The sequence below is a fragment of the Girardinichthys multiradiatus genome, chromosome 12, assembly GCF_021462225.1.
Source record: "Girardinichthys multiradiatus isolate DD_20200921_A chromosome 12, DD_fGirMul_XY1, whole genome shotgun sequence".
NCBI lineage: Eukaryota > Metazoa > Chordata > Actinopteri > Cyprinodontiformes > Goodeidae > Girardinichthys > Girardinichthys multiradiatus.
Genome location: NC_061805.1, coordinates 8,645,074 through 8,668,156, shown reverse-complemented (window position 1 = coordinate 8,668,156; position 23,083 = coordinate 8,645,074). Strand labels below are relative to the sequence as shown.

Genomic DNA, 23,083 nt, shown 5'->3' with positions numbered 1-23,083 from the left:
AACACAAACATGCAGGCGGCTCAGGAAAAGAGACACAGATACTGCAAACAAACAAGCCACTGGTGAGACGTCACTCAAACCCACTCATATGGACCCCTAGAGCGTTTCTTACCAACAGACGGAGGCAATCGAGCCAACGTTTGTCAAACTTTTTGGATTAAAGTCTCGGTGATGCACATGTATTTTTCCGGTCCAGCTGTAGAAGATGGGAGTTTTTACAGAAAGGCCAACTAGATACCTCCCACAGGCCCCACAGATGTTTGCAGATGAAAAATAGGTTAGCAGAAATCTATTTCACCCTCTCTACTTTCTGGACTAGTTCACATGAAAAGTTCTCTGATTTACAGAGAAGAGTAATGATGATGTATAATTAAACTTCAGTACCATGGACCAGGCTGTAATAAATCAGGCTGACTGGTTAATATAGCAGGGCTGGATACAGGAGCCAGCAAGAAGAAGGCAAGTGAGGAGTACTGAGGCTCCTGCTGGCCTCCAAACAGATAAGACAGCTCAGAGTAATCTGACTCTAAGTCTGTGGATAAAGGCAGTTTGTCTCTTTTTGGGCTGTCTGTCCACACCTACCAGGTAATTAGGCCTAATTATGAGAGAAAGGTCCGCTTCCCCTTCATGTTATTAAATAAGAGCCAGCCTCGTCCGCCAAGGATCTCTCAACACCATCGAGGGGGCTGGCGACCTTCAGATCAAACAGCCACTATCTGTGCCCCCTTCATGCCTCCACAACAGCAGCACCAATTCCCCCTCATCTTCTTCGCAGCATGTGTCGGGGGCTTGAGAGGCGTATTCGTTATGATATTCTGCATCAAAGTTTAGAGGCGAGGGAGGGATTCCTGTCCACATTCCTCACTCTGTACCGAGTATCATGTGATCAGCAGCTACCAACCTGAGTTGCCCCCTTTGTCAAAATTGTGCCATTCATAAATAAGAGCAGGAAGGGAGGGATATACTGATCACAAGGGTGTATTATAGGAACTTTATAATATGCCTGCTTCATGGGAGCCAATACGGAGGATCCCATGATTGAAGCTCAGATATCAGTCCTATGAGATGAGAATATGAGATGTCCTACAAGATGAAAACCTAACTCCAACACAATGCTCAGAAGCTCCAGTTAGGCATGGGTCGTTTGCTGGTAAAAAGAACGGTGCCAAAAGTGATACCGTTTTTCGGCCTAACGTTTAAAGTAACGCCACAGAGATGCCAGAGAAAGTGCTGGAGTGACTGGAGTTTTCTCTGTCTGTATGGAGCACAGAGTGGAAGCAGCTCCAGCTCAGTTCACCACTTAATCAATCCATACCCTCATTTCTTACCCACTTTATGTGCTTTCCCATTTCCATTCCGTACTAAAACCATTGTGCTATCAGCTTATTTCTCTTCATTGTTAGGTATTTTCATTAATTATAAAGGCAAACAACCATAACAACTTTAATTTAATTGGATATTGTTTTCTGAAAAATTCATATTACACAATATTTCTATTTCTTTTAGTTCTGATCCCTGTTTGGGTCAGTTGACAGTTGAGGCCCATGAACACACCAAAATAGCAGTAAACAACCTTCTATATAGAAGATGTTATTTATTGAAACCATATAACCTTTCAAGACAGTAGACTACAACTAGATTTTACAAAATTACTTTAAATCATCACCTGTTAAAGCAGGTACAAACTGGGCATTGTGGGTAGTAAACATTTAGTGGCAGATGGCTCCATTTCGCACCCCTGAAAAATCAAGTACTTAATGACTAAAATCAAGAAAACCTAATTTCACTATAAGGAAATATTTCCAGGCTGCACGGTGTTGCAGTTGGTAGGATGGATGGAAATATTTCCAATCATGAATACCAGACAGGGTCATGATGGAGAAACTAGAGGAGTGCAGCATGTCACCCTTATTATGGGGATGCTGTTGCAAAACTAGAATTTGCAAATTGTGAGTGAGATGTCTGTTAAGCAGCCTACTGCAGGCTGGCTACCTCAGCAGATAACCCTACACAAGTACAAGAAGCTAATATTAGCTTCTTGTACTTGTGTTACGCTACAAGAAGAACAGCAAAAATGTCTTAGATCTGTGTTATTGCCAAAATACCAATAAATAATTGTCCTATATGAGCAGCAGCAGGAAAAATAGTTGCTTGTTTGTTTTTAATAAAACAAACAATTAATAAACAATTTTGCATTTTTGTTTAAGTAATACACACCACAAATTCTTACTTTAATCCAGGTTATCATATTGTGAGAATGTCATACAGGGCTATGTTCTTATCTAGGTGTATTTTCTAACAGGTACAATCAGACCAACTATTCTTTGGTATATTTAGGCTAACCTGCTTTCCAAACCCAACCCAATCTCTAGTTATCCCATTATACATCAGCCATTCCTTTTTTGTTTTTTTAAATTGGGCAACAACCTTATCTGTTGCTTACATGCATTTTACCCTCTGAACATAATGACATTACCACCTTGCTGGCTGGTCAGTAGGTAGTGAACTAACCATTAGTAAGCCCTTCTGCCCTGACCCTCCCCCGTCTAATGCAAGTCCTCCTAAGGAGGAAACCGATGTGTAGAGTAGAGACCAAGCTCCATTATTAAGGTCCAGTTGGAAAAACATCAAGGGAAGTGGCACGCCTTTTATTGTGTCTTGGTGGGGGTATCGAGACTGGACAAACAGCCCGGTGTCAGATAGAGACTGAAGTCAGACACAAGTGCACCAACACCCACTGTCAGTCACAGATCCAATGAGCAGGAAGAGGTAGCATTGTTCGCATGAATGGCGTGAATGCAAAGCAGGGGCCGGGGAGATAAGAACTCAATGCCTTGTGGGTGTCACTAAGGCAGTCGCAGATGGAGCGACATGTCAGGAAGACCTGATTTAGGAGGTTCTGACTGTGGTCAACAGGTACCAGGAGCCTTATCTGTTTGCATTATCAGCCATTTCCTCTGTGAGGTCATTTACCTGGGTACTACAGCACAAAAGGACACAAGAGGGTTGACAGCTCAAGTGTCATCGTACATCACCAGGCATTTTGGGTGTGATGGCCTTCTGGATTTGTTGGGATTTGACTGTGAATACAGCAAAGACATGAAAAGAAGAAAATATTTATTGTGCTGTAATCCGATTAATACAGCAAGAGATTAAGAACACAAGAAAAAAACAAGGGTTATGGCATGTCAAACATCACGCCTCCCACTGCTTCAGCTGTCAGTCATGTTTGGGGAGTTATGAGCCAGTTGGTGCACACTAAACTAAGAACAATGAAAGGTTTGTCAGAGTTTAAGTATTAGTCCAGAGTTTAAGTATTAGTCCATAGTAAACATTTTCCAGAGTTCAACAAGCATCCTCCTGTCAAATGTAACCACCTAGAAAATATATAGTACAGTCATCACAGTGGTGCATCTGCCATTTATCACATTAGAAAATGTTTGCCAAGATTAAATACAGTGATTACCATACTTATTAGGACCAATGTTAAAAAAGTGTAAAAACCATACAAAAAACTTAATCTCAATGGGGTAGTAAGACTGAAAAATTTTGAAATATCCAACTTTTATTATAAGCACATTTATTCAGTGGTAAAAAAGGATCAAGACATAAGTGCTTTAAACAAAGACCCTAGTGGCACAATTATTTGAACTGTTATAATAATAATTTATTTGTCTATCTCTCTCTGTTATGTACTATTCATTTAGTTTTTTAATGTATAATCTCATTTCCTAATTTGCTTTTTACTTCTATGTATGGAAGCAGCCTCTGCTGGTACTATTTCAGGTTGGGAAGATATTTGATATTGATGCCATATTTACTGTATATAATAACAACAATAATAGTAATAATAACGTTGTAGAATCCTATTTTGTCTAACGGGCAGCACTTACTCCTCTGTTAAAACATGTTACAAGGTTGGAACATACAGAGAGAAGGATCTTTGACCATTCCTCTTCAAACAACCTCTCTAGATTGTCCAGAGTCATGGGGCCTCTGTTGTGCTCTCTTCTCACCAGATCACTGCACAATCTTCTGAATTTTGTTAATTTTGTGTCTAATGAACCATTTCTGTATTGATTTGGATCATTATTTTGTTCAAAGATCCACAGACACAAACCACTATTTTTTTTTTTTTTTTTTTTTTAATCTTCAGGTATTTAGAATATTTCATGATTTAATGCACTCCAGCGAGGTTTCCAGCACCTTTGGAAGACAAAAATGGTCCACTGCATCACTGATACTCCACTAGAGGAAACCTGGTGCAGGAGCATCAGGGGCTATTCCACCTGCTTGTCTTTTGTTTCACGAGTCTTTCCTGCCAACAAGCTCGAATTTAGTCTAATCTGACTAAAGCACAAGGTTCCATTGCAGTGTTCATAAAATTCCACGTTTACATTTATGATAGTAAGAGAGAAAAACGCTTTTTCTAGCATGCCACCCAAGCCACCCATTGGCATGTGGTGTTTAATGGTTGTTATGGACGCCAGGTGAACACAAGACACCACTCTTTGCAAGGAGTTGTCTAACAGTGAGCTTTGGACATTTTTCAAATCTTGTAACCATTGGATAAAAAAAACCTGCCTTGGTGTTATGGGGAGTCAGAAGGCCATACAGTACTAAATGGAAGTTCTTAGAGAACTTAAAAAGTTAAGTATTATTTGAAAAAATGATGAATCCAAATTAGTTTTAAAAGGATTAATAGGGGTACAAATACTGTGCAAATTGTGATTTTGTTGAAAACAATGTCTAAACATGAAATGGAATTTTTCTTCACAACTTAAATGCACTTAGATGATAGTTGGATTTCTTCCAATTTATCAGTATCAAATCTTTTGACAAATAATGAGTTATGAAGATATTTGAAATCTCCTGAGATCTCGGACACAGGTCTGTCTCATCCATGCAGCTACAAAGACAGCATGCCATGGGATTATAAATTAAGCTTCCCAGCTGACTTCATTCAAAACAGTAGTCCTCTATCTGGTGTTACACTAGCAGAGTGCTGCAGCACACGATTCACAGAACATTTGACCCACAGCATCATTGTTACATCTTTTAAGAGAACCCTGAGGAGAAAAAAAATCAGGATTGCTTGTAAAGACGATGTTTTAAATGAGTTGGCCCTTGATTACAGGATGAACAAATTTCAGATTAAACTCAGTATGCTACTCAGTTCTTTCCACGGAGCTGGACGTTATCTCTCCTCAGGGTGTTCACTGACATTTTTCAGTCAGAAGATTAACCTAATTTAGGAAATAACCAGCTCACAAACTTACAAAACAATAGTTTCTCAAGAACGTTTGGGTTAAAACCTGAGAATCTGAACAATAAACGGGCTAACATTAGCTAAACACTAGCAACACCCCACAGCTAGTTCTACAAACACCGTACAGACAGTACAGTTACATGGCAGCTGTTCTCTGCCTGCTTCCACTCTGTTACTTTCAGTCTACAGAACAGAAAAAAAAAACAACCCATAAAAAGTTTAAAGAATAACTACCATGTCTGAAGACTGCGGTGCTGTCAATTGTTGCCAGGGAAACTCAACTTCAAGGACCCCTGCCTAGATGACCAGCTGCCCATGTATGTGCCTGAACAGAAAAGCTATTCACTCTCCTCTCTCTCCCCCCTCTCAAACACACAGGACGGCTCGTCTCTCTCTTTTTTTTCTCAGTCTCGTTTATCACTCTTACATGAACACTTTCTTCAAAGCAGTTATTTAAATTTAGACACATACTCCACACCTCCTTTCAGAGTGTTAGCATACGGACTGCTAGTTTTGTTGCTATTATGAACATTTCTAAGAATCCTGTTACTACCAACTTTGCACATCTGGATGCTGAAATTTTTGCTCATTCTTTGAAAAACAGCTTAAGCTCAGACTGCATGCTTCTGTGAACATTGGTTTTAAATTCTTGCTGCAGATTCTCAATATGGTTTACCTCTGGACTTTGAGATGGCCATTTTGACCATCAGTCAGTCAGTCATTTTCTATTGCTTATTCCATAGTGGATCGCAGGGGAGCTGGTGCCTATCTCCAGCAGTCTATGGGCGAGAGGCAGGGTACACCCTGGACAGGTTGCCAGTCCATCGCAGGGCAACACACAAACAACCCTGCACACACCTAAGGGCAATTTAGAGTGACCAATTACCCTAACAGGCATGTCTTTTGACTGTGGGAGGAAGCTGGAGTACCCAGTGAGAACCCATGCATGCATGGGGAGAACATGCAAACTCCATGCAGAAAGACCCCCAGTCAGGAATTGAACCTAGGACCTTCTTGCTGCAAGGCAACAGTGCTACCAACTGCGCCACCATGCAGCCCACATTTAACCCATTATATTAAAGTTCTGGTTGTATGTTTGGGGACATTGTCCTGCTGGAAGGTGAACGTCCTCCTCAGTCTCGAGTCTTTTGAAGCATCTAACAATTTTTGGTTTTGGGTGCCAACTTCAGACTGTAGTGCATATTCACCTTCCAGCAGGACAGTAACTCTAAACATACAGCCATGGTTAAAATGAAGATGTTTAGAGCAAAGCAATATTAATATGTTAGAATGGCCCATTCAAAGTACAGAGCTAAATCTCATTGAGAAATTGTGGGCAGACTTGAAAATTGATGTTCACAGATTCTCTCAATCCAATCTGACTAAGCTAAAAACCATTTTGCTAAAAAGAATAGTCAAAAACAAAGTCTTTATGTGCACACCTGTTAGAGACATTTCCCAGAAGGTTCGCAGCTGGAATGACAGCAGAATTTGTTTCCAAACTTTGACTGATGTGTTGTTCCATACTTATTAGTTACATTCTAAAATGACTTACTATTGAGACATGTGATCATAGTGTTTAGAGGGCTGAAGAAAAAAACCCAAAAGGAAACAACTGTGAAACTTCATTTATTATTAATATTACTGAGACTGCAAGACATGGCAGGTTTATCTGTATGACACATTTTAGTAACAAGACAATTAAAGTGCTTTACATGATGAAAACATAAGAAAACTTAAAAAAAGAAAACGTAATCTGCAGCTGCTTGATTGACTTTTTTATGCAGACCTGTGAAGACACTGTTGTAGTAATTGATTTAACTAAAGATAAACACATGAATGAGTTTTTTAAGATGCTGCTGGCACGTTAGTCCTTTAATTCAGAAATGTTCCTCGGTTGATAAAAGGCAGACTTTGTAATTGTCTGAATGAGTCCCTAAAGGTTCAGGTCTGAGCCCATCACACACCCAGGTTTCTGGCCTGATCTGTGGTTTCTAGATGTAGCAACTGATGTAAAGTTATCTACTGACACAATAAAGTCCGTGTCCTTCAAGTAAGACTCAAACCAGTTGAGTGCTATACCAGTTCTACAGTCGCTCCAGTAATACACTATGATCAATAGTGTTGAATGCTGCACTGAGATCTAATAATACCAGCACTGTGGATCTTCCAAAGTCTGCATTTATGTGGATGTCATTGAGCAGCTTAACAAGGGCAGTCTCGGTATTGTGATGAGCACAGACACCTGACTGGAAGACACATTTAAGTGTTGAAACATAGCTTTTTCTAAAACCTTATGAATGGGAGATTTAAGATGAACCTGTAATTTTGCAATAGCAACTTGTCCTGATAGATCTTTTTCAACAGTGGTTTGATAATTGCTGCCTTTAAGGCCAAGGGGAAAACATCTGACAAAAGCGAGGAGTTTATTATTTGAATCAAATCATCTACTTAGTTACAGTAAAAACTGTAACTTGGTTAAAGGTTTCAGTTGCACTATCCTTAAAAAGGCGTTTTCTTGTAAAATCTCTTTGGCTAATTGGGTCGATGGAAATGATGCTTTCAAAGATAACAGAAATGTGGTCAGATAGGGCGACATCCATTAGAAAGACCTTGGAAATATTCAGACCCTTACTGATGATTAAGTCCAAATTGTGTCCCTTTTTGGCCGTGTGTCTCTTTGTTGCCCTGTGATGGCCATACACAAAGCTCGAGCAGGGCCCTTTATCTGGACAGTCAAAAGTCAAATTTACCCAAAAACACCTTTTTACATTTTAGGCCACTTGTGTTAGTGATGAAGAAGTCTCTCTCTGTGTCATTTAATTTTCCATGTTTCTTCCTTATCTAAGCAGGCTGCAGTTGTTCTTCAGAACGGCATCTTATCAGGTTTTGTGTACTCTTGTCGTCTCCTGTAGGAGGCCAAGGCTGCTAGTGTCTGATTCATAGAATACAAAATGTTGGAAGTGAAGCTATTTTCTTTGTCAATGTCATCTGTGAAAGTGGAGACATCTTGTGCTGATCGGCTTGTGTTTCCATGAAAAGTGCAGCTGCTCCTAATGCCGTTTGGTCCGCCTCTCTAAAGCGATTCAAATAAAAATCCTCTGAAAAATCATTAAGTGTCACTGATTTAAAGAAGTTTAGTCCAACCTTTATGTAGTTTTCGGCTGAAAGAGAAGAAGTTAAGAGTAAAAGAATGCAAGCAATTAGAGAGCAAAAGGAGAACGCGTCCGAGCAAACAGAGAGGCGGAAACAATGGTAAAACTTGAGCATAAAATAAATCTGTTTTAACAAATTCTGATTGCTTCTTAGGAACACATATCACATTTTTCTTAAAAAAAAGATCTACTTTCATAACTGTTATTGTGATATGACAAAATATATGATTATGTAGTTTCAATATACAACCTTTTGCAATAAACACCACAGACTGAAGAGTCAACCATTTCAGTCTAATTGTGAAACAGAGACAGAAAACACTGGGCTCTAATCCGCAGAGCACACAGACTTCTTTCATAGGAGTGCTGGGAAAGACCTTTATTTGTCCATTCCTATCATGGAAAAAGTGACTTTCATGGCCGGCTAGGTCTGAGCTGGAAGATTAGCTGAAACCAGAGTGTTTTAAACCTCTTCTGTGGACTTGGATTAGAGTCAGTCAATCTTCCTGAACCCCCCCCCCCCCCCCCCCCCCCAAAAATGAAACAATAAAGAGTGCAGGTGGCTGAGCAGGAGAGAGAAAAACAAGCTCTAATCAATCAAACCAAGAAACACCAAAGGCCTAAGTATCAGAGGTACATATGCAGTATAGGAATAAAACCAATTCCCTAATGAAATTGATTAAAAACATGAGCACCCACTGACAAACATGGAAAGGCTGACTTCAAACCAATTAGTACTAATGGAAGTGCCAGGACAGTAACCCCTCTGCAGGAGACTGAGGAAGTGTCTCCTGCTCTGCCCACACAGACACTACTGTCATCAATTATTTCTGGCATCTCACCTTACCTATAAGTTAGGCAGGTGCAGAGGGATAATGCTGGAGTGCCCTTAAGAGCAGGTGCTTTGGTCTCCCTGTGGGTCCTAGTGGGACCAGGAGAGAGTGACAGGGTTGGGCTGTGTGTCATCTACAATGTCGCCCATCCCTGGAATCCCACTCCTGTTCCAGCAAGGGCAGGCAGGTCACTTTACAGCTCATCACCAAATTAGAAAGGCTGTGGGTCAGACTGGGCAGCCGGCAGACCACAGTGGGATTGACATAGATGGGAGCTCTAAGGCTTCGGTTTGATGGTATTCTTTCACCAGTCTATCATCTCATGATAGAGAGAAGGAGGACAGTGGAGCAACTCAGGAATAAACATCAAGAAGTTTGCTTTATACAGTGCCTTGTAGAAAGATTTATGCTTAAACGTTTTTTTTGCGTTTTTTTACATTTTGTCACCCTACAAATTTTATTGCATTTTACTGGGATTTTATGAGATAGGCTTACCCACATAGTGGTGCAGAAGTGATATTCATTAATATGACACTATGGTAGAAAGGGACCCCAAATAATAACAGAGAAGGAGGACTACAAGAGTGGACCCCTTTGGTAAAAATTAAATATCATCTGCAACACAAACAAAACACTCAAGAAATGCTCTAAAGTATTATTTTAATGCATTCGTATTCAGGAGAAATATGGCATCTCTACATACGCTTCCCATGGCAGTACAAATCTCTATCAAATGACTTTGAAAACACACTGACTGAGGAATTTTCCTGAACTCTGAAATCAATCAAGGCTATAACTTTAGGTATAAATGGATGGGTATCCATTAAGATATATCTGTAGAGGAAGAAGAAATAGCAAACAGGAGTACTGCTGGTATCATCAAATGTGATGTTGAGGCCTTGCTGGCTCATGTTTTTCTTGGGCATCTCTGCAAGTGTGAGCGGAGAGAACTCAGAAAGAGCGAAGAGTGACCGGCCTTGCTATCACTTTGAGGAGAGGAGCAAAATGCAGTTTTAATGCAACTATCAGCATGCCCTAAACCGTCCTCCCACGGAACAGTGAAGCAGGGAGGCAACCCGTGTCTAGCTTAATGTTCTTATCAGTTCTTTTTGAAACTCCCTTTTAGTGATGAAGCTGTTTCTCAAGGCCATGTCTACCAAACAAGTAACATGAGTTCTCTAACTTTACTGTCTCACAGCAGAAATAGTGCCTGTGAATGCAATGGTTTTTACTTGGACAAATCACATGTAAGTTCAAAATTTCATTGTCTTTTTTAATTTCATAGTGTTTAAGGAAGAATGTGCATGCAAATACCTGATCCAGCAAGAATAGATACTAAAACATCATGGCTTCTTAGAACAAGAGTGTACGGAAAAGTTTTTAATAGATAAATCACTAATAATGTAACTTGTAGTATCTCCAACAGCTGCTGTGTATCTAAGATTCAAAGATTTCCTTATAAAAAACGTATAAAAGTAAGCTTCATTTCATGAGATTTGGGTGCTCTATTATATGGCTGTGATTGGATTTTTTTTGTCAAGTCTGCTCACAATTGCTAAGGTATAATTCCAGTGTTTCCTTTATCACAGTAGAAGCAACCTTAGGCACATCCAACGAACATTCTTAATCAAAAGAATATCTGGAGAGCTTAACCAGTTGTTTCAACCTTGACACGTTTAAGTGATTATCGTTTATAGAAATGTAAGATTAATTTATTGTTTATCTGATTGATACTCCTGTGCTGTACTCCTTCAAAGGTGTTACAATCAAAGTTTTTTTCTTATAGTGTCTTGCAAAGGTATTCATACTTCTTGGACCTTTTCACATTTAATCACACCACAAACGTTTTTGCATTTTATTGGGATTTTATCAAATAAATTAACACAAACTAATGCCTATTTGTGAAGTGGAAGAAAAATGATACACAATATATTACCCTTAACACAACATCAACAACAATGATGTCACAAAATCATTCTGTAGGGATGCTTTTATTCAGCAGGGAAGAAAGGTGGTCAGAGCTGGAAGATGGATGGAACGCAATCCTCAAAGATCTCCATCTAATCTTTTGGAGTTTTGAGCAACAGTACCATGAAAAAGTATTTACCCCCTTACATATTCCTTCTGTTTTTGCTTCTTTTGTCACACTTAAATGTTTCAGGTCATCAGACAAGTTTTATTATCAGAAAACGTTTTTGGGAGGAATTTTGATGGGCCAGCCACAGTTTGGAAGCTTCGCCACTGTTCCATGTTTGACCCATTTGTGGATAATGGCTCCCACAGGGTGGTTTGTTGGAGCCCCCAAACCTCAAAAATAGCTATCTAACCCTCTCCAGATTGATAGATATCAATTATTTTGTTTATCATCTGTTTTTGAATTTCTTTAGATGAGGACATGATATGTTTCTTTTTGAGATTTTTTAGTCTGCTTCGTGTTGTCTGATGGGTTCTACTGTAGGTAATTTCTTGATACTACTAGCCTAGCAGTAATCATGTCTGGATGAAACTGAACACAGCCTTTCAAAGAATGTGGTAAATCACATTTAACACCTCACTGTATGTATCTCCACAGCATTGGATATGTGGATATTTACATGTAGTCGCAAGCGTGGACACAAGTAAATGCTGCACAAGAGTTTTAAATCTAGAACATATAGATTCCCCTCAACTTGAAAAGACACGGGCTGACACACACTGTCTCATGCAAATACAGATCAATGTCTTTTCAGATGACGGCAAACAAATAAACCCAGTCAGCCGTAAGTATGTGCTTCTGAAGCACTGCTTGCACAGAGCATCCAGAATTTTGTTTGGTGTTTATGTGAGAGCCTGATTCAATCATAAGCCACCCATCCCTTTAATTAGTTAAACAGGAAAGACTGAATCTGTCAGGCAGCCACCGACAGAAGCCACAAAGCGAGGTTAGCGTGCAGTCCATCTGCATCAAACAACAAGTCCTTATCCACTCTACCTGTCTGATTCTCATCCTACTATAAGAATGGTTGTGGACATGACAATAAGCAATAGCTGTGATCTCTGCTCAGCTCAGGCCCAAGCAGTTTCTTCCATCTGCAACCAGATGTGCTGGCTGCAGATTAGGAAGCCGTCATGGCACTGGAAGGCACATTGATTTATGTGATGTGACTCAGACTGATAACACCAGAGCCCTGAAGCAGACACAGTCAGAGGGAAACTGTCAGCTCAGTGTTGCTGATTTCTCTGCTCTACTGGTGTTTGGCAAATTCTGTCGGAAGCAAAAAGTAGTTTGTTATGCAGCAGCTTGTAAAACTGATTATCTCCTAAATTGTGTCAAGTTCAGATCAGAGTGGAAATATATCCTCTCTGGACAGCCTAGACTAATGTAACAGTGGGTTTTAGATTTAACCTAATTTCAGACTGTATCATCGTTAGTAAAACTGAGTTTTTTAAGTTTATTTTGTTTTTATTTTTGGCAAGTTTAGAAAAATAAAAAACAATAAATACAATAAATTACCAAAGTCAGTGGGATTCAGACAGTATTTACACCTTTTAAACATTTTCACATTTTGTCACATTACAACCACTAGCATGAATGTATTGTGATTGGGAAGAAAATCTGGAAACATCGAGTTTCAATCTTGCCACCGATTTATTAATTTGATTTACTTATTTGTTACTGCTCTCCTTGCCCAGCCTGTCTTGGTACCTTTGCAGTTGAGCCATACTCTATCCATTTTCAGATGATGGAGTGAACAGCGACCTGTGAGATTTTCAAATTTAAGATGTTGTTTAATAGCATAACTGCATTAAATTTCTCCTCAACCTGTACCTCTGATTACCTCTTAAGGTAATTGGTTACACTTTATTAAGTTCTGAATACAAATGCAGGCCACATTTTGGTAACAATGCACTATTGATTTCCAGTTTACAATTATGACTTTGTATTGATCTGTTACCAAAAATCTCAGTAAAACACATGGAAGTTTGTGGTGCTCACATCACATAATGTGAAAAGGTTCAAGGAGATCAATACTTGTTGAAATAGTTTTTAGTTCAAAATGGCAAAATGGTTGCTGCAAGCTTTTCTTAAAATACATGAGGGCTGTTGATTGTATCTACAGCCGCATTACAATCCTTGTAGACCTGATCTGTAATCTAATAACATTAGTCTTTAGCTTTAATTACCTGACTCTAACCTGTCCACTTGAGGCCCTATTGTTCATTACAGGGTTGGCTCAAGTAGTGAACAATAGCAAATTAATTTGGTAATTAAATCTACATGACGACTAGTGTAGAGAATGTAAGTGTATCTGATTCAACAGACAATAACTAAGACGATTCCTGAAAGTCCAAACAAAGAGAGCAAGACATGACGTGTCTTCTTTGGATCCAGACATTAAGAGAATGTGAAAGTGATTTGTTTTCGCATGCAAACAGCTAAAGTTCCAACAGGCATGATTTGGCACAAAAGCGCACACACACACACACACACACACAAACATGGCTCCTTTGTTGTATGCTGTCATCAAACATGAGCTCAGTAAATCTTTGTGCTGCTTCCAGAGGTAATAAGACAGCTTCCTGTGTGGCAGACGATCTGACTACATAATTTAGGAGCTAATGTTGCTGGTTGGAATTGCTCTCTAGATGGCTTCTGGGGATTTCAACCACAAGCTATGAGACCATAAAGCAAACATCTTACACACCTAGAGATAGATGTAAGACTAGTTGAGCTGGAGCTGTTGCAGAAAGGCCATTTATTCCTGCAGCTTGATACAGTACAGCTCCTTTCCAAACAACTGCATCCCCTCAGTGAAAAGGCTGCCCGCAGAAGTCATGTGTATTGAATTTGGGCCATTCCTGAGGGTATCCTGTTCTTATCAGAGGTCAGATAAGCTAATTTCACAGGCCCTCACCTCTACTGGGCAACCAAAAGGGACCCCCACCCTGACAGAAGCTGGCCTCATCCATTTTCCCTCTACGTTTTCAGCTAAAGGGTAACATTTGTAGCAAAATCAAACCTGTTGCTGTCGGAGCAGGAAAAGAAATCAGGCAACCTTGACATTCCCAACTAGGAGTATACAAAATGCAATGTGTGTTGGCACGGCAGACAGGAGGAAAATGCTGTCTGCACTGAGTGAACCTGCATCTTAAAGACCAGAAAAAGGCAACAGCCTTAGTCTTGTTCAAAGCTCCTGCTTCACTGGATGGTTGTCAGACTCCAGGGAGGTCAGATGAGAATCAAAACACTTTAATCAAAGAGACCTCTTTGCAAATGTCTTGACTGAAATCTGTAGTTAAATCTGGGAGAGCAACTTTTTTGTTTCTTTTTCAGACACCAAGTTTCCAGAAGATCCTCCTTGCTGCCACTGCACTCCATCCACACCCTGCAGGCAGCTCACAATGACAGACCTTGAGCCAAATACTGCCAGAAAAACAGCACAGCCATGACTGTGCCATACCTATCTCTCAGCCAGTAATCCTTGCCTTGGTTTAGCTTCTCCCTCATTTTTAGCGTATGTTTACACAAGGTTTGTATGAGTTTCTCCTTTCCCCGATGCTTTAGCTGTGACTGCAGTGCTGTATAACCAGCAAGTGTGTTTTAACATGTTACAAGACTTGTGCTTTCCCAGCAGGGCTGATAGAGCTCAGGAGCTAGAGTGACAAAGACCCTGTGAATATTTGACTCACAGACAACTGTCAGCGTTCAATGGGCTGGATTAAGACGGAGCATAGAACCAAGCACACTTTGACATGTTGACATGTTCTACTAAAGTGCATTTCAAGGTGGATTTAACCCGTTTGCTCCATTGTGGAGCAACAGAGGAGACACAATTGCCAAATGGGGCCGAGCATTCTTGAGAGTGGTTGAACTTTCCTCCCTCTGTCTGGAGAAGGACTGACACCGGCTTCGTTCTCAGGGTGAGTGAGGCTGCCGTGGATCTCGAGGTGGTTCAGGGGTTTCAGAGAGCTCTCTCCTTAACCAAACAAACACGCTGGAATTTCTGCTATTGTTGGTGCACAGGTCTGAGTGACAGGGGTTGCATAGCAGGGCCAGCTGTCAGCAGAGACAACTCAGGGTCAGAGTGTGACCATCTATTCTAATAGTGGTTTGCTATCAAAACCACTTGAATGGACCAGTGCATCAGCTGTGGTGTAAATGTCCTGCAACATGGTGTATGCTTCTCTGGGTTTAGGTCACACACTGTTCAACATAATATATACAGTCTTATCATTTAGCTGCAAAACTGTAAATTTGCTATCAGTGAATAAAGTTTTTTTTTTTTTCCAGAATAAGGAACATATTTGTGATTAAATATAGCAGAATTCTATATTTCAGTTGTTATAAAATGTTTCGGGTTCACATGGCCCACATTTAGCCACACATTTAGTTTCTTACATATTAACACATCGCATACTATTTAAGCATTTAATTCAGGTTTTTCTTTATTTTACTTCTTCCTCATCAGAACAACTTAAAATTTACCAATACCTATGAACTATCTGCAAATTTACCACACAATGTTGAACAGTTTCTGGAATAACTGTGGGTCAATTCACCCATTCGCCAATTTCATTTCTTGCTTTATCCTTTTTACCCACCTACTTCCATTTTGTACATCAATATTTAACCCCAGTATATTAATTTTTTAGTTTAGAATTAAGGATGAATTGCGGATCTAAAACAAATGTAAAATTACATAAATGTCATGTTTAATTTTATCATATACTAGAGTTGGAAAATATTATAGCTGATTCCATTTGTTAAGGTTCTCATCCCCTCATAAGCCTCATAATATAATTCAAGTTTAAGCAGTCTTTAAAGCCAGGTTTTCATGCTTGCGTATTAGCAAACAAATGAAATAATTTTAAAGATTCCGTGTTCAGTGTTGAGCGATGCACTTTAGGTCTTACCAGTCTAAGTATTTTCTATTTTGGACTAAATCATATGTAGTCGGGAGTCCTTGAAATACTGTAACAGCCCTTTAATTTAGCACTCATCAGGAAGACTCAAATATAAACTTGAGGATCATAAGCCTTCAGCTGTGTATGGGCATATTTCCACTGTAACACCAGAGTCCCTGGTCCTCATTGACTTGACATTTAAGTAAGAAACAGAATTTATTTTATGGTATCCTGGTTGGTGAGCCATTAATATGCATCTAAAACTAGCCACTGACTAGTGACTGCAGCCACTGAATCATATGTCATTTTGAGTGTCGATGGGTAGATTACTTGAAATCGGGGTGCCCAAAGTGCAATTCCTTTCTTTCAATCAGGAAAACAGGATCCTTGTTATTTTAAAAAAAATCAGACTTCTTCGTTCAATTAAAATATAGTTCATTGTTTAGCAGGGATTAAAAAAAAAATCAAATCCAACAGATATTCTTTTCGAATTGTTACTGAAATGAAATATAACATTTTTTTTATGTTCGGTGTGTACTCAGAACCTTACAAACTTTGCCCATGTGGTACAATGTTTTGACAACACAGCTTTTAATCATTGGTTGTCTGTGTAGGCATGAACCGGTTAATGCTTGATCTTTTGGGAGACGACTCCCTCTCATCCCCAAAAAAGGTTGTGCACGAAAGAACCAAAACTGCAAAAGTATAAAATGGTGAAAAGCTAAAATGACCAGCATGCCTTCCTGGCTGGAATTGGATAACAAGTAAATACTTGTCAAGGTAGAACAATAAAAATGGCTGATTAGTTTAGTATGACATCAGCATTATTGGCTTCTTCTTAAAGGACCAAACATTCAGCTTTTTAAAAGTGGTAAAACGGTAAGCATAAAAAAACTAAATGTCTCTTTTTGAATAGAAGTAATATAGAATAAACCCACACAGGTCCACCTATTTGGATAAAGCTAGAATGGCAGTTCCTGTAAGTATTTCTGCTAAACTGAGCTAATTTACTGCTGAATCAGGCATTAGTATGAGATTGTTTCTCTTTACAAATCCTTGGCGTGGAAACAATTTTCTAAATATTTTAATGTTATTTGTAAGTGCATTTGACTTTTGTTTCTTTACAAATCGCTCATATACCTTGCTGGAATACCAACACCTTCAATCTTTAAAATACAACACGCAGCATTCAAACAGTGGTCATCATTTCTTTATTATTGATACTGTAAACAGGGTTGTTTTTTATATATATACTAAAATCACATTTCTCTATTTACAGGTCCTACAGTTTGTGGCCAGGTGACATCAGGCCTGCACTCGCCCGTTCTGGATTTTAGTGCAGGTCATCATTAGCTGGCCGACCTGAAAGTTGAGCCCTGACCCCCACTCGCACACTGCTGCACCGTGGAGCACAGCTGAGGCTTAAAGGGCAAATATTTGACCTCAATATCAATACTAAACAGGAATCAATCAAGAGATATTTCAGTAAAACTAAAGAAATAAGTGTTTTTATGTGTGATATGTGTGTATATGAGAGGACACAGGACACAGCAGAAGGGAAGGGAAGGGTAAAATGCAAACAGATATTACAGTTAAACCAATGGTCTCAATGACTTCCCTTACAATGCCTGGGGCCCACTTTGGTGGCCCCTGAAGTGGCTCGTTAAGCACAGGAACATAGACTAAGTAACCCAGGGCACAACTCAGTATTGTGTTGGATGGTTCTGCTCCCTGGCCCAGGGTGCCCCTCCTTCTCTGTTTAACCCCCCCCTTCCATGGCCCCTGCTGTGCTGTGCTACAGCACATGAGCCCTCTGTGCTCCAAGTGATAGAGTCAAGCTGTTCCTGCTGAGCGGAGGTCAGGGTCCCTCAGTCAGCACCTCGGCCCTGAACAGAGCACACAGGAATCCCCCTTCCCTCCCCAACCGGGACTGGTACTCAGCTCTCTCTCCTCAGGCCGAGGCCCAAACAAACCTGGTAGCTTTCGTGCTCTCTTTTTCCCATCTCTCCATCTCCTGACGATCTGTCACTCCCCTCATCGGAATCATTAATCAGACCCGGCAGATTAGAGTTCAAATAGAAATAAACTCCAGCTGACTTCTTCGATTTCTGCTGGTTACTGACATCTTCTCCTCTCTCCTCATTGACTTAATACAGCCAAGATGTCTGACACAAGCAGCAGGTTGAACAGTTGAGCATTTTGGCAAACTCAAGGGTCCATTAATGCTTTATTGATATAAACAAGTCTCCTTATCTTCAAGGATGATGACTCTTGAGGGCTAACCTGCCAACCATGTAAATATACAACAGATAACCTTTATCAGCTTGGCACCAATAAAGTCAGACTGCTTTCCAGCTTCTTCTGGAGGCACGTATCTCTAACAGGGATTAAAGGGATTGAATGTGCAACCTGAGTGCATTCTGGCTTATATTTTATACAGTGACTGCTTCATCCTGTCTTCCATTATTGGCTCAGAAAATATTGCAAAACTGGAGGGCAACAGTGCCACCCTTGGGTAAGTTTGGGTAGTGCAACTTAAATGAAATACTCAGATGAGTACTATCAATAAATGGAGCTGCGTAAGCCTTGGATGTGGCATTCATGCACCTTTAGCAGTACATATTAGTATGTGTGTCCATGCTTGTTCATGGAGAAGTGCATAGGGGGAAATGAAGGGGTCTGCAGGACTCTGCTGAGCCGAAAACAAGCTGGAGCTGCTTGGTCCAAGCCTGCAGGCTGACTGACAGGAGCCCTGCTGACTATTTGTGTGTGTGTGTCCATGGGAAATGGAGCGGTGTCGCTGCAGCGACGGCCCTGGGGCCATCCATCAGTGTCATGTTGGGGGGGGGGGTGTATGGTATGTGTCACCTCGAAGACAAATGGACAGGAAGTACAGCCAGAGAAACAACAATATTTGCAGAACGTATATTCAGAAGAAAATTCAGACCCATTCCGCATTTCTTGTGAATTTTCGACAAAATCTTAAATATTTTTTTTCAATCTTGACTGATGTGTTTGTTTATTTATGAGAAGCCCGTTCGGCACAGGGCCCTCACTCTCATTACCCTGATCTATAGCTCTGTTCTTTCATAGCACACGTCTGTGTTTATAGGACAATAACAGTCCTGGTTGTTGGCATTAGCAGATAATGATGACCTGAATCAGTGGCCTGTGGCCAGACCCTCCAGCAGACGAGGGTGCAGTAAACAGTCCCTGCAAGTACAGTAAAACTGGGAGATTTTAATGGAGAGATGAAAATAGAGAGAGCAGCATAAACCCAGGCCTTCTGAGAAACCACGTAGGGACTCTGTGTGCTCGGTGTGCTCAGAAACCAAGGTGCTTAACCTCAGCAGCCAGTGACTGTTGGGTCCAAACCAGAGCGCTTTGTGATGTGGATCTTGACCACTTCCTCAGCACAGGTGGGGTGGATTCCAACTGTCTGCAACAGGTGAGAATATGTTGCTCCACACCTAAGAGGCACACATGAATATACTTATTAATACTAGCTTTAATCAAAAACAACTAAAGTCCTACGTTCACAAAATAGGTTCCAACAAAAGCTGACTCCACTAAAGACCGACATGAAGGCTAACACTATGATCAATACTGAGATTAACCTAACAGATCTGTGACACAAAACTCTCTGAAACGTCAAGAAAAGAGTGTTGAGCAACAGAGCCAGACCCCACATAGGTTTGTTAAATATCTCAATGCCGCAAATTCTAACTCAGCAAATACTTGCAAATAACATCATACGAAATGTTCCTACTGTCTCAATATATTTTCCTAGTTTTTAAATTGAATAACTGATAATTATTTAAGTCTCCCAGGGTACATATCTATTTTAATGTTGTCAAGCATACGTGTTACAAAGGCATTTTTCTCCCATGATCAGTGGATGTTAACACAAAAAGCTTCCGCAAAGTGTTTGTCAAGAATGAACTTTGACCTTTGCATATAATTAACAACATTCATATATACGGCATCTGAATTAAAACAGACTGTTGGTATAATCCTTTCCATTTGCATTATGTAAGATTATTATAACGTAGTTCTTTTTTTTGTAAAACAAGCAAAGGCTTAATGCTATATAATAAGTGGTGCCAAAAACATCTAAACATTAACGGGGAAGAATAAGTGAGCGAAACAAAATATAAACCGGTCATTAAAAAAAAATTGGAATACTTGCATATTTTTGATTTTATATACTCCATATGGTGTTTCCAAATAGCTTTAATCCTTTTTGTGAAATCACATTTATTGTCTTAGTCCAGTTTAAAAATCCCATTAAACAACTTGAGATTAACTTAATTACTTAAACTTTTTTTTTTTTTTTTACAATAGCCTTTAAGCCATTCCCTGAAATGATGTCTCATCTGCAAACAAAACTACTTGTAATTAACTTCCCAAATGTTAGTGAATAAATTTAAAGATTTAGGTCCCAACTTTGGGACTTTAACGCCGTTGTGCTCCTATACCTCTTTGTCAAAATGTATGTTTTCTGTTTTCTCTTCGCCATTCACTGCTCAGTCACTCACGCAATAAAAACATCAAATGCATACAGAAAATGTAATCCAGAGTTTTGTTCAACTTACTGCAAACTCATAGAGAAACCCTGTATAACCTCCCCAGCATTTGGACCAGTAAAATGGAGACCCAGAATCTTCTGATGACCTCCCCTCTCACATATAACCTGAGGTTAAAAAGAAAACAACACAAACGAAAAGTCGAGAAGTTAAGGCGTCAGAAACAGCTGCATGGTTGACATTTCTAGTTAATACAGGCACATTTTTTACAGATGCCTTACTGACTGCCCCTCATGCTTCATGTCTGATCCAAGGTTTCTAGCATTTGTTTTATTAAAAGAAGAATTACATACTTTCACGATTTCTGGCCATTTTTAGTATATAAATACAATAAGTTGAATTTACATTTAAACCAAATGCTTCCACTAAAGTCAGGCCTTGATTATATCAACTGCAACTTTAGTAAAAACTAAAGAGTGTAACAAAAGAAAAAATAAGACAGGAAGAAACACTCCTCTGCTGTTTTTCTCATGTGCTCAGAGTTGAGTATTGTCTCCATCTCCTCCCTCTCCTAACATCTGCTCCCTCTTCAAACATCTGTCTGTGAAACATGCTCGTTTGGATTCCAAGGTAGCTATACCTAAAATGTTCAACTAAAAACTTGATGTGGTGGAGGAAGTGATGGCTAAAAAATGGTTACTAAAGTCTGATGTGTAATCTGTCAGGGCCAACTGGCTTATACATTATTAGAAGATATTTAATCAGAAAGAAGCAAAGTCAGGAAATAGAAACTTTCCTTTTGCCATACTTTGATTTCAAGATTGTGATTGAACCCTGAGGATCACAGGATACTCAAAGTATCCATGAAATACTTCTGGGGTTACCTTAATGTAACACTGGCTGGCATCACGCTCTGCAACGGTGAATTCTAGAGGCTTGTAGAAGGCATGAAAAACCTGCAGAGACAAACATTACGTCACACAAACAGGAAAGGTAACTTTAAAATATCTCACATTCAGTATCTGCCAACGACTTCCTCACAGCGACTTCAAACTATCCAGTGGAGCATCAAAGAAAAACACGGGGAGATTTCAGCACTTCTGCACTTTGTGTACAGTTATGAATACCTCTCTTTAAAAAAATAAGTACAATTTTGCAACAAAAGGAATCAGACAACTGAGAGCTGGTAGTAAAAGAACCAATGCAACTTAAATCATTACAACTCAAACAAATCAGCACAAATCTTCTGTCAAAGAGGAAAAAAAAACTAAGCTGCAAAGTTTCATTTGCCTTCATTCTCGCCCAAAACATAAACACCCCACTGCTTTAGGCCTCACTGAGACGGGCATGTCCTGAATTTTCTTCTGTGAGCGAGCGTGCTGTCACAAGTTGTGAGGGCCGTGCAGCTGTTGGGGGTGGGGGGGGGGATCGCTGAGATCGTCTTCAGATCTCAGCAATCCTGTCATCGCCCCATACACACCTCAATCAGACCTCCTGCTTGCCTGTCACTCAAAGGCAGGAGTCCCAGCTCGCCAGCTCCGCCGTTTATCGTCAGCCCTCTGCAGGTGTTGCTAGCATCTGGCACCTTGTGCACGTACATTGGCAGGGAAAATAAAGAGCCACTTGCTAATGCATTGTGAGTGCGCGTGTGCCAGTGTTTGTATAGCTGTTGTGGGGCATTGTGCTTTTAAAGCAAGTTCATGATAATAACTACATGAATAATACATTAGAATCCTGAACAAAGACTAATCTACCTGTTTATAAAGCTTGAATATTTTCCAATTTCTCAAATAATGGTACAGCTGCTTTTAAATAAATAAATGATTTAACTTCATTATTTTGGTTATCCAGCAACAGGTAGTTTCATGCATGTTTTTAAGGTGTAATCAGAGTTTTATTCAGAAGTTTACAAGCACCCGCTACAGGCATGACTGTCACGGTAATGTTCGGCACATTTTTCATGTGAAAATTCCAGACTTTTTCAGATTTAACATTCTAGACTCCTCAGTCCTTAATGGTGATTTTAACATTTCTAATTTATGACAGATATGTCTACAGTGGGCTGGGCCTGACATACAGTAAAGGCCAAAATTATTCATACCCTGGCAGATTTAGGTTTAAAGCATTCTTTCAATTTTACCAACATGTGTCTTCTGACTGATATTAATGTTTAGGAGTGGCCCAGCCAGAGTCCCAACAGCGGAAGAAGGAAAGTCATGAGTAAGAAAGAAAGAAAGAAAGAAAGAAAGAAAGAAAGAAAGAAAGAAAATTCAATGATTAAAAAAATACATGGAGGCACATATCAAGTAGTGACATATATTAAGTTGTACCTCCGTCACATGCTTAAGGTATCATGCATAAATCTGGACGGATTTTTCACCACTTCTTCTTAGTAGAATTGATTTAAAAAGATTG

General features: G+C 39.8%; 2 protein-coding genes and 1 long non-coding RNA gene across 8 annotated transcripts in view; 1 reads left to right on the top strand and 2 right to left on the bottom strand.

Annotated features, from left to right (window-relative positions):
- gnb1l (guanine nucleotide binding protein (G protein), beta polypeptide 1-like) overlaps positions 1–5,626 on the bottom strand; it is a 35,878-nt gene extending 30,252 nt beyond the window's left edge. Inside the window, exons 1-2 of one of the 4 annotated variants that reach the window (XM_047382166.1) lie at positions 5,504–5,551; positions 2,974–3,080 (exon numbers count right to left, since the gene is read on the bottom strand). The gene's annotated coding sequence lies outside the window, so the exon portion shown is untranslated. Of the gene's footprint in view, positions 1–2,973; positions 3,081–5,503 lie in introns of all 4 variants that reach the window. The other 3 variants (XM_047382168.1, XM_047382163.1, XM_047382164.1) reach the window with 3 other exon arrangements.
- Positions 5,627–10,395: 4,769 nt separating this feature from the next.
- On the top strand, positions 10,396–17,620 carry LOC124877995. Its single transcript, XR_007040644.1, has 4 exons — positions 10,396–10,504; positions 14,572–14,767; positions 14,873–15,158; positions 17,422–17,620. It is a non-coding gene; the product is annotated as an uncharacterized LOC124877995 (long non-coding RNA).
- The window catches only part of txnrd2.2 (thioredoxin reductase 2, tandem duplicate 2), a 31,575-nt gene continuing 25,826 nt past the window's right edge, over positions 17,335–23,083 (bottom strand). For 2 of the 3 annotated variants that reach the window (XM_047381701.1, XM_047381702.1), the window contains exons 15-17: positions 21,553–21,624; positions 20,738–20,835; positions 17,335–19,612 (exon numbers count right to left, since the gene is read on the bottom strand). In XM_047381701.1, the coding sequence (XP_047237657.1) occupies positions 19,489–19,612; positions 20,738–20,835; positions 21,553–21,624 (294 nt within the window). In that variant the 3' untranslated portion in view covers positions 17,335–19,488. The other variant, XM_047381703.1, reaches the window with a different exon arrangement.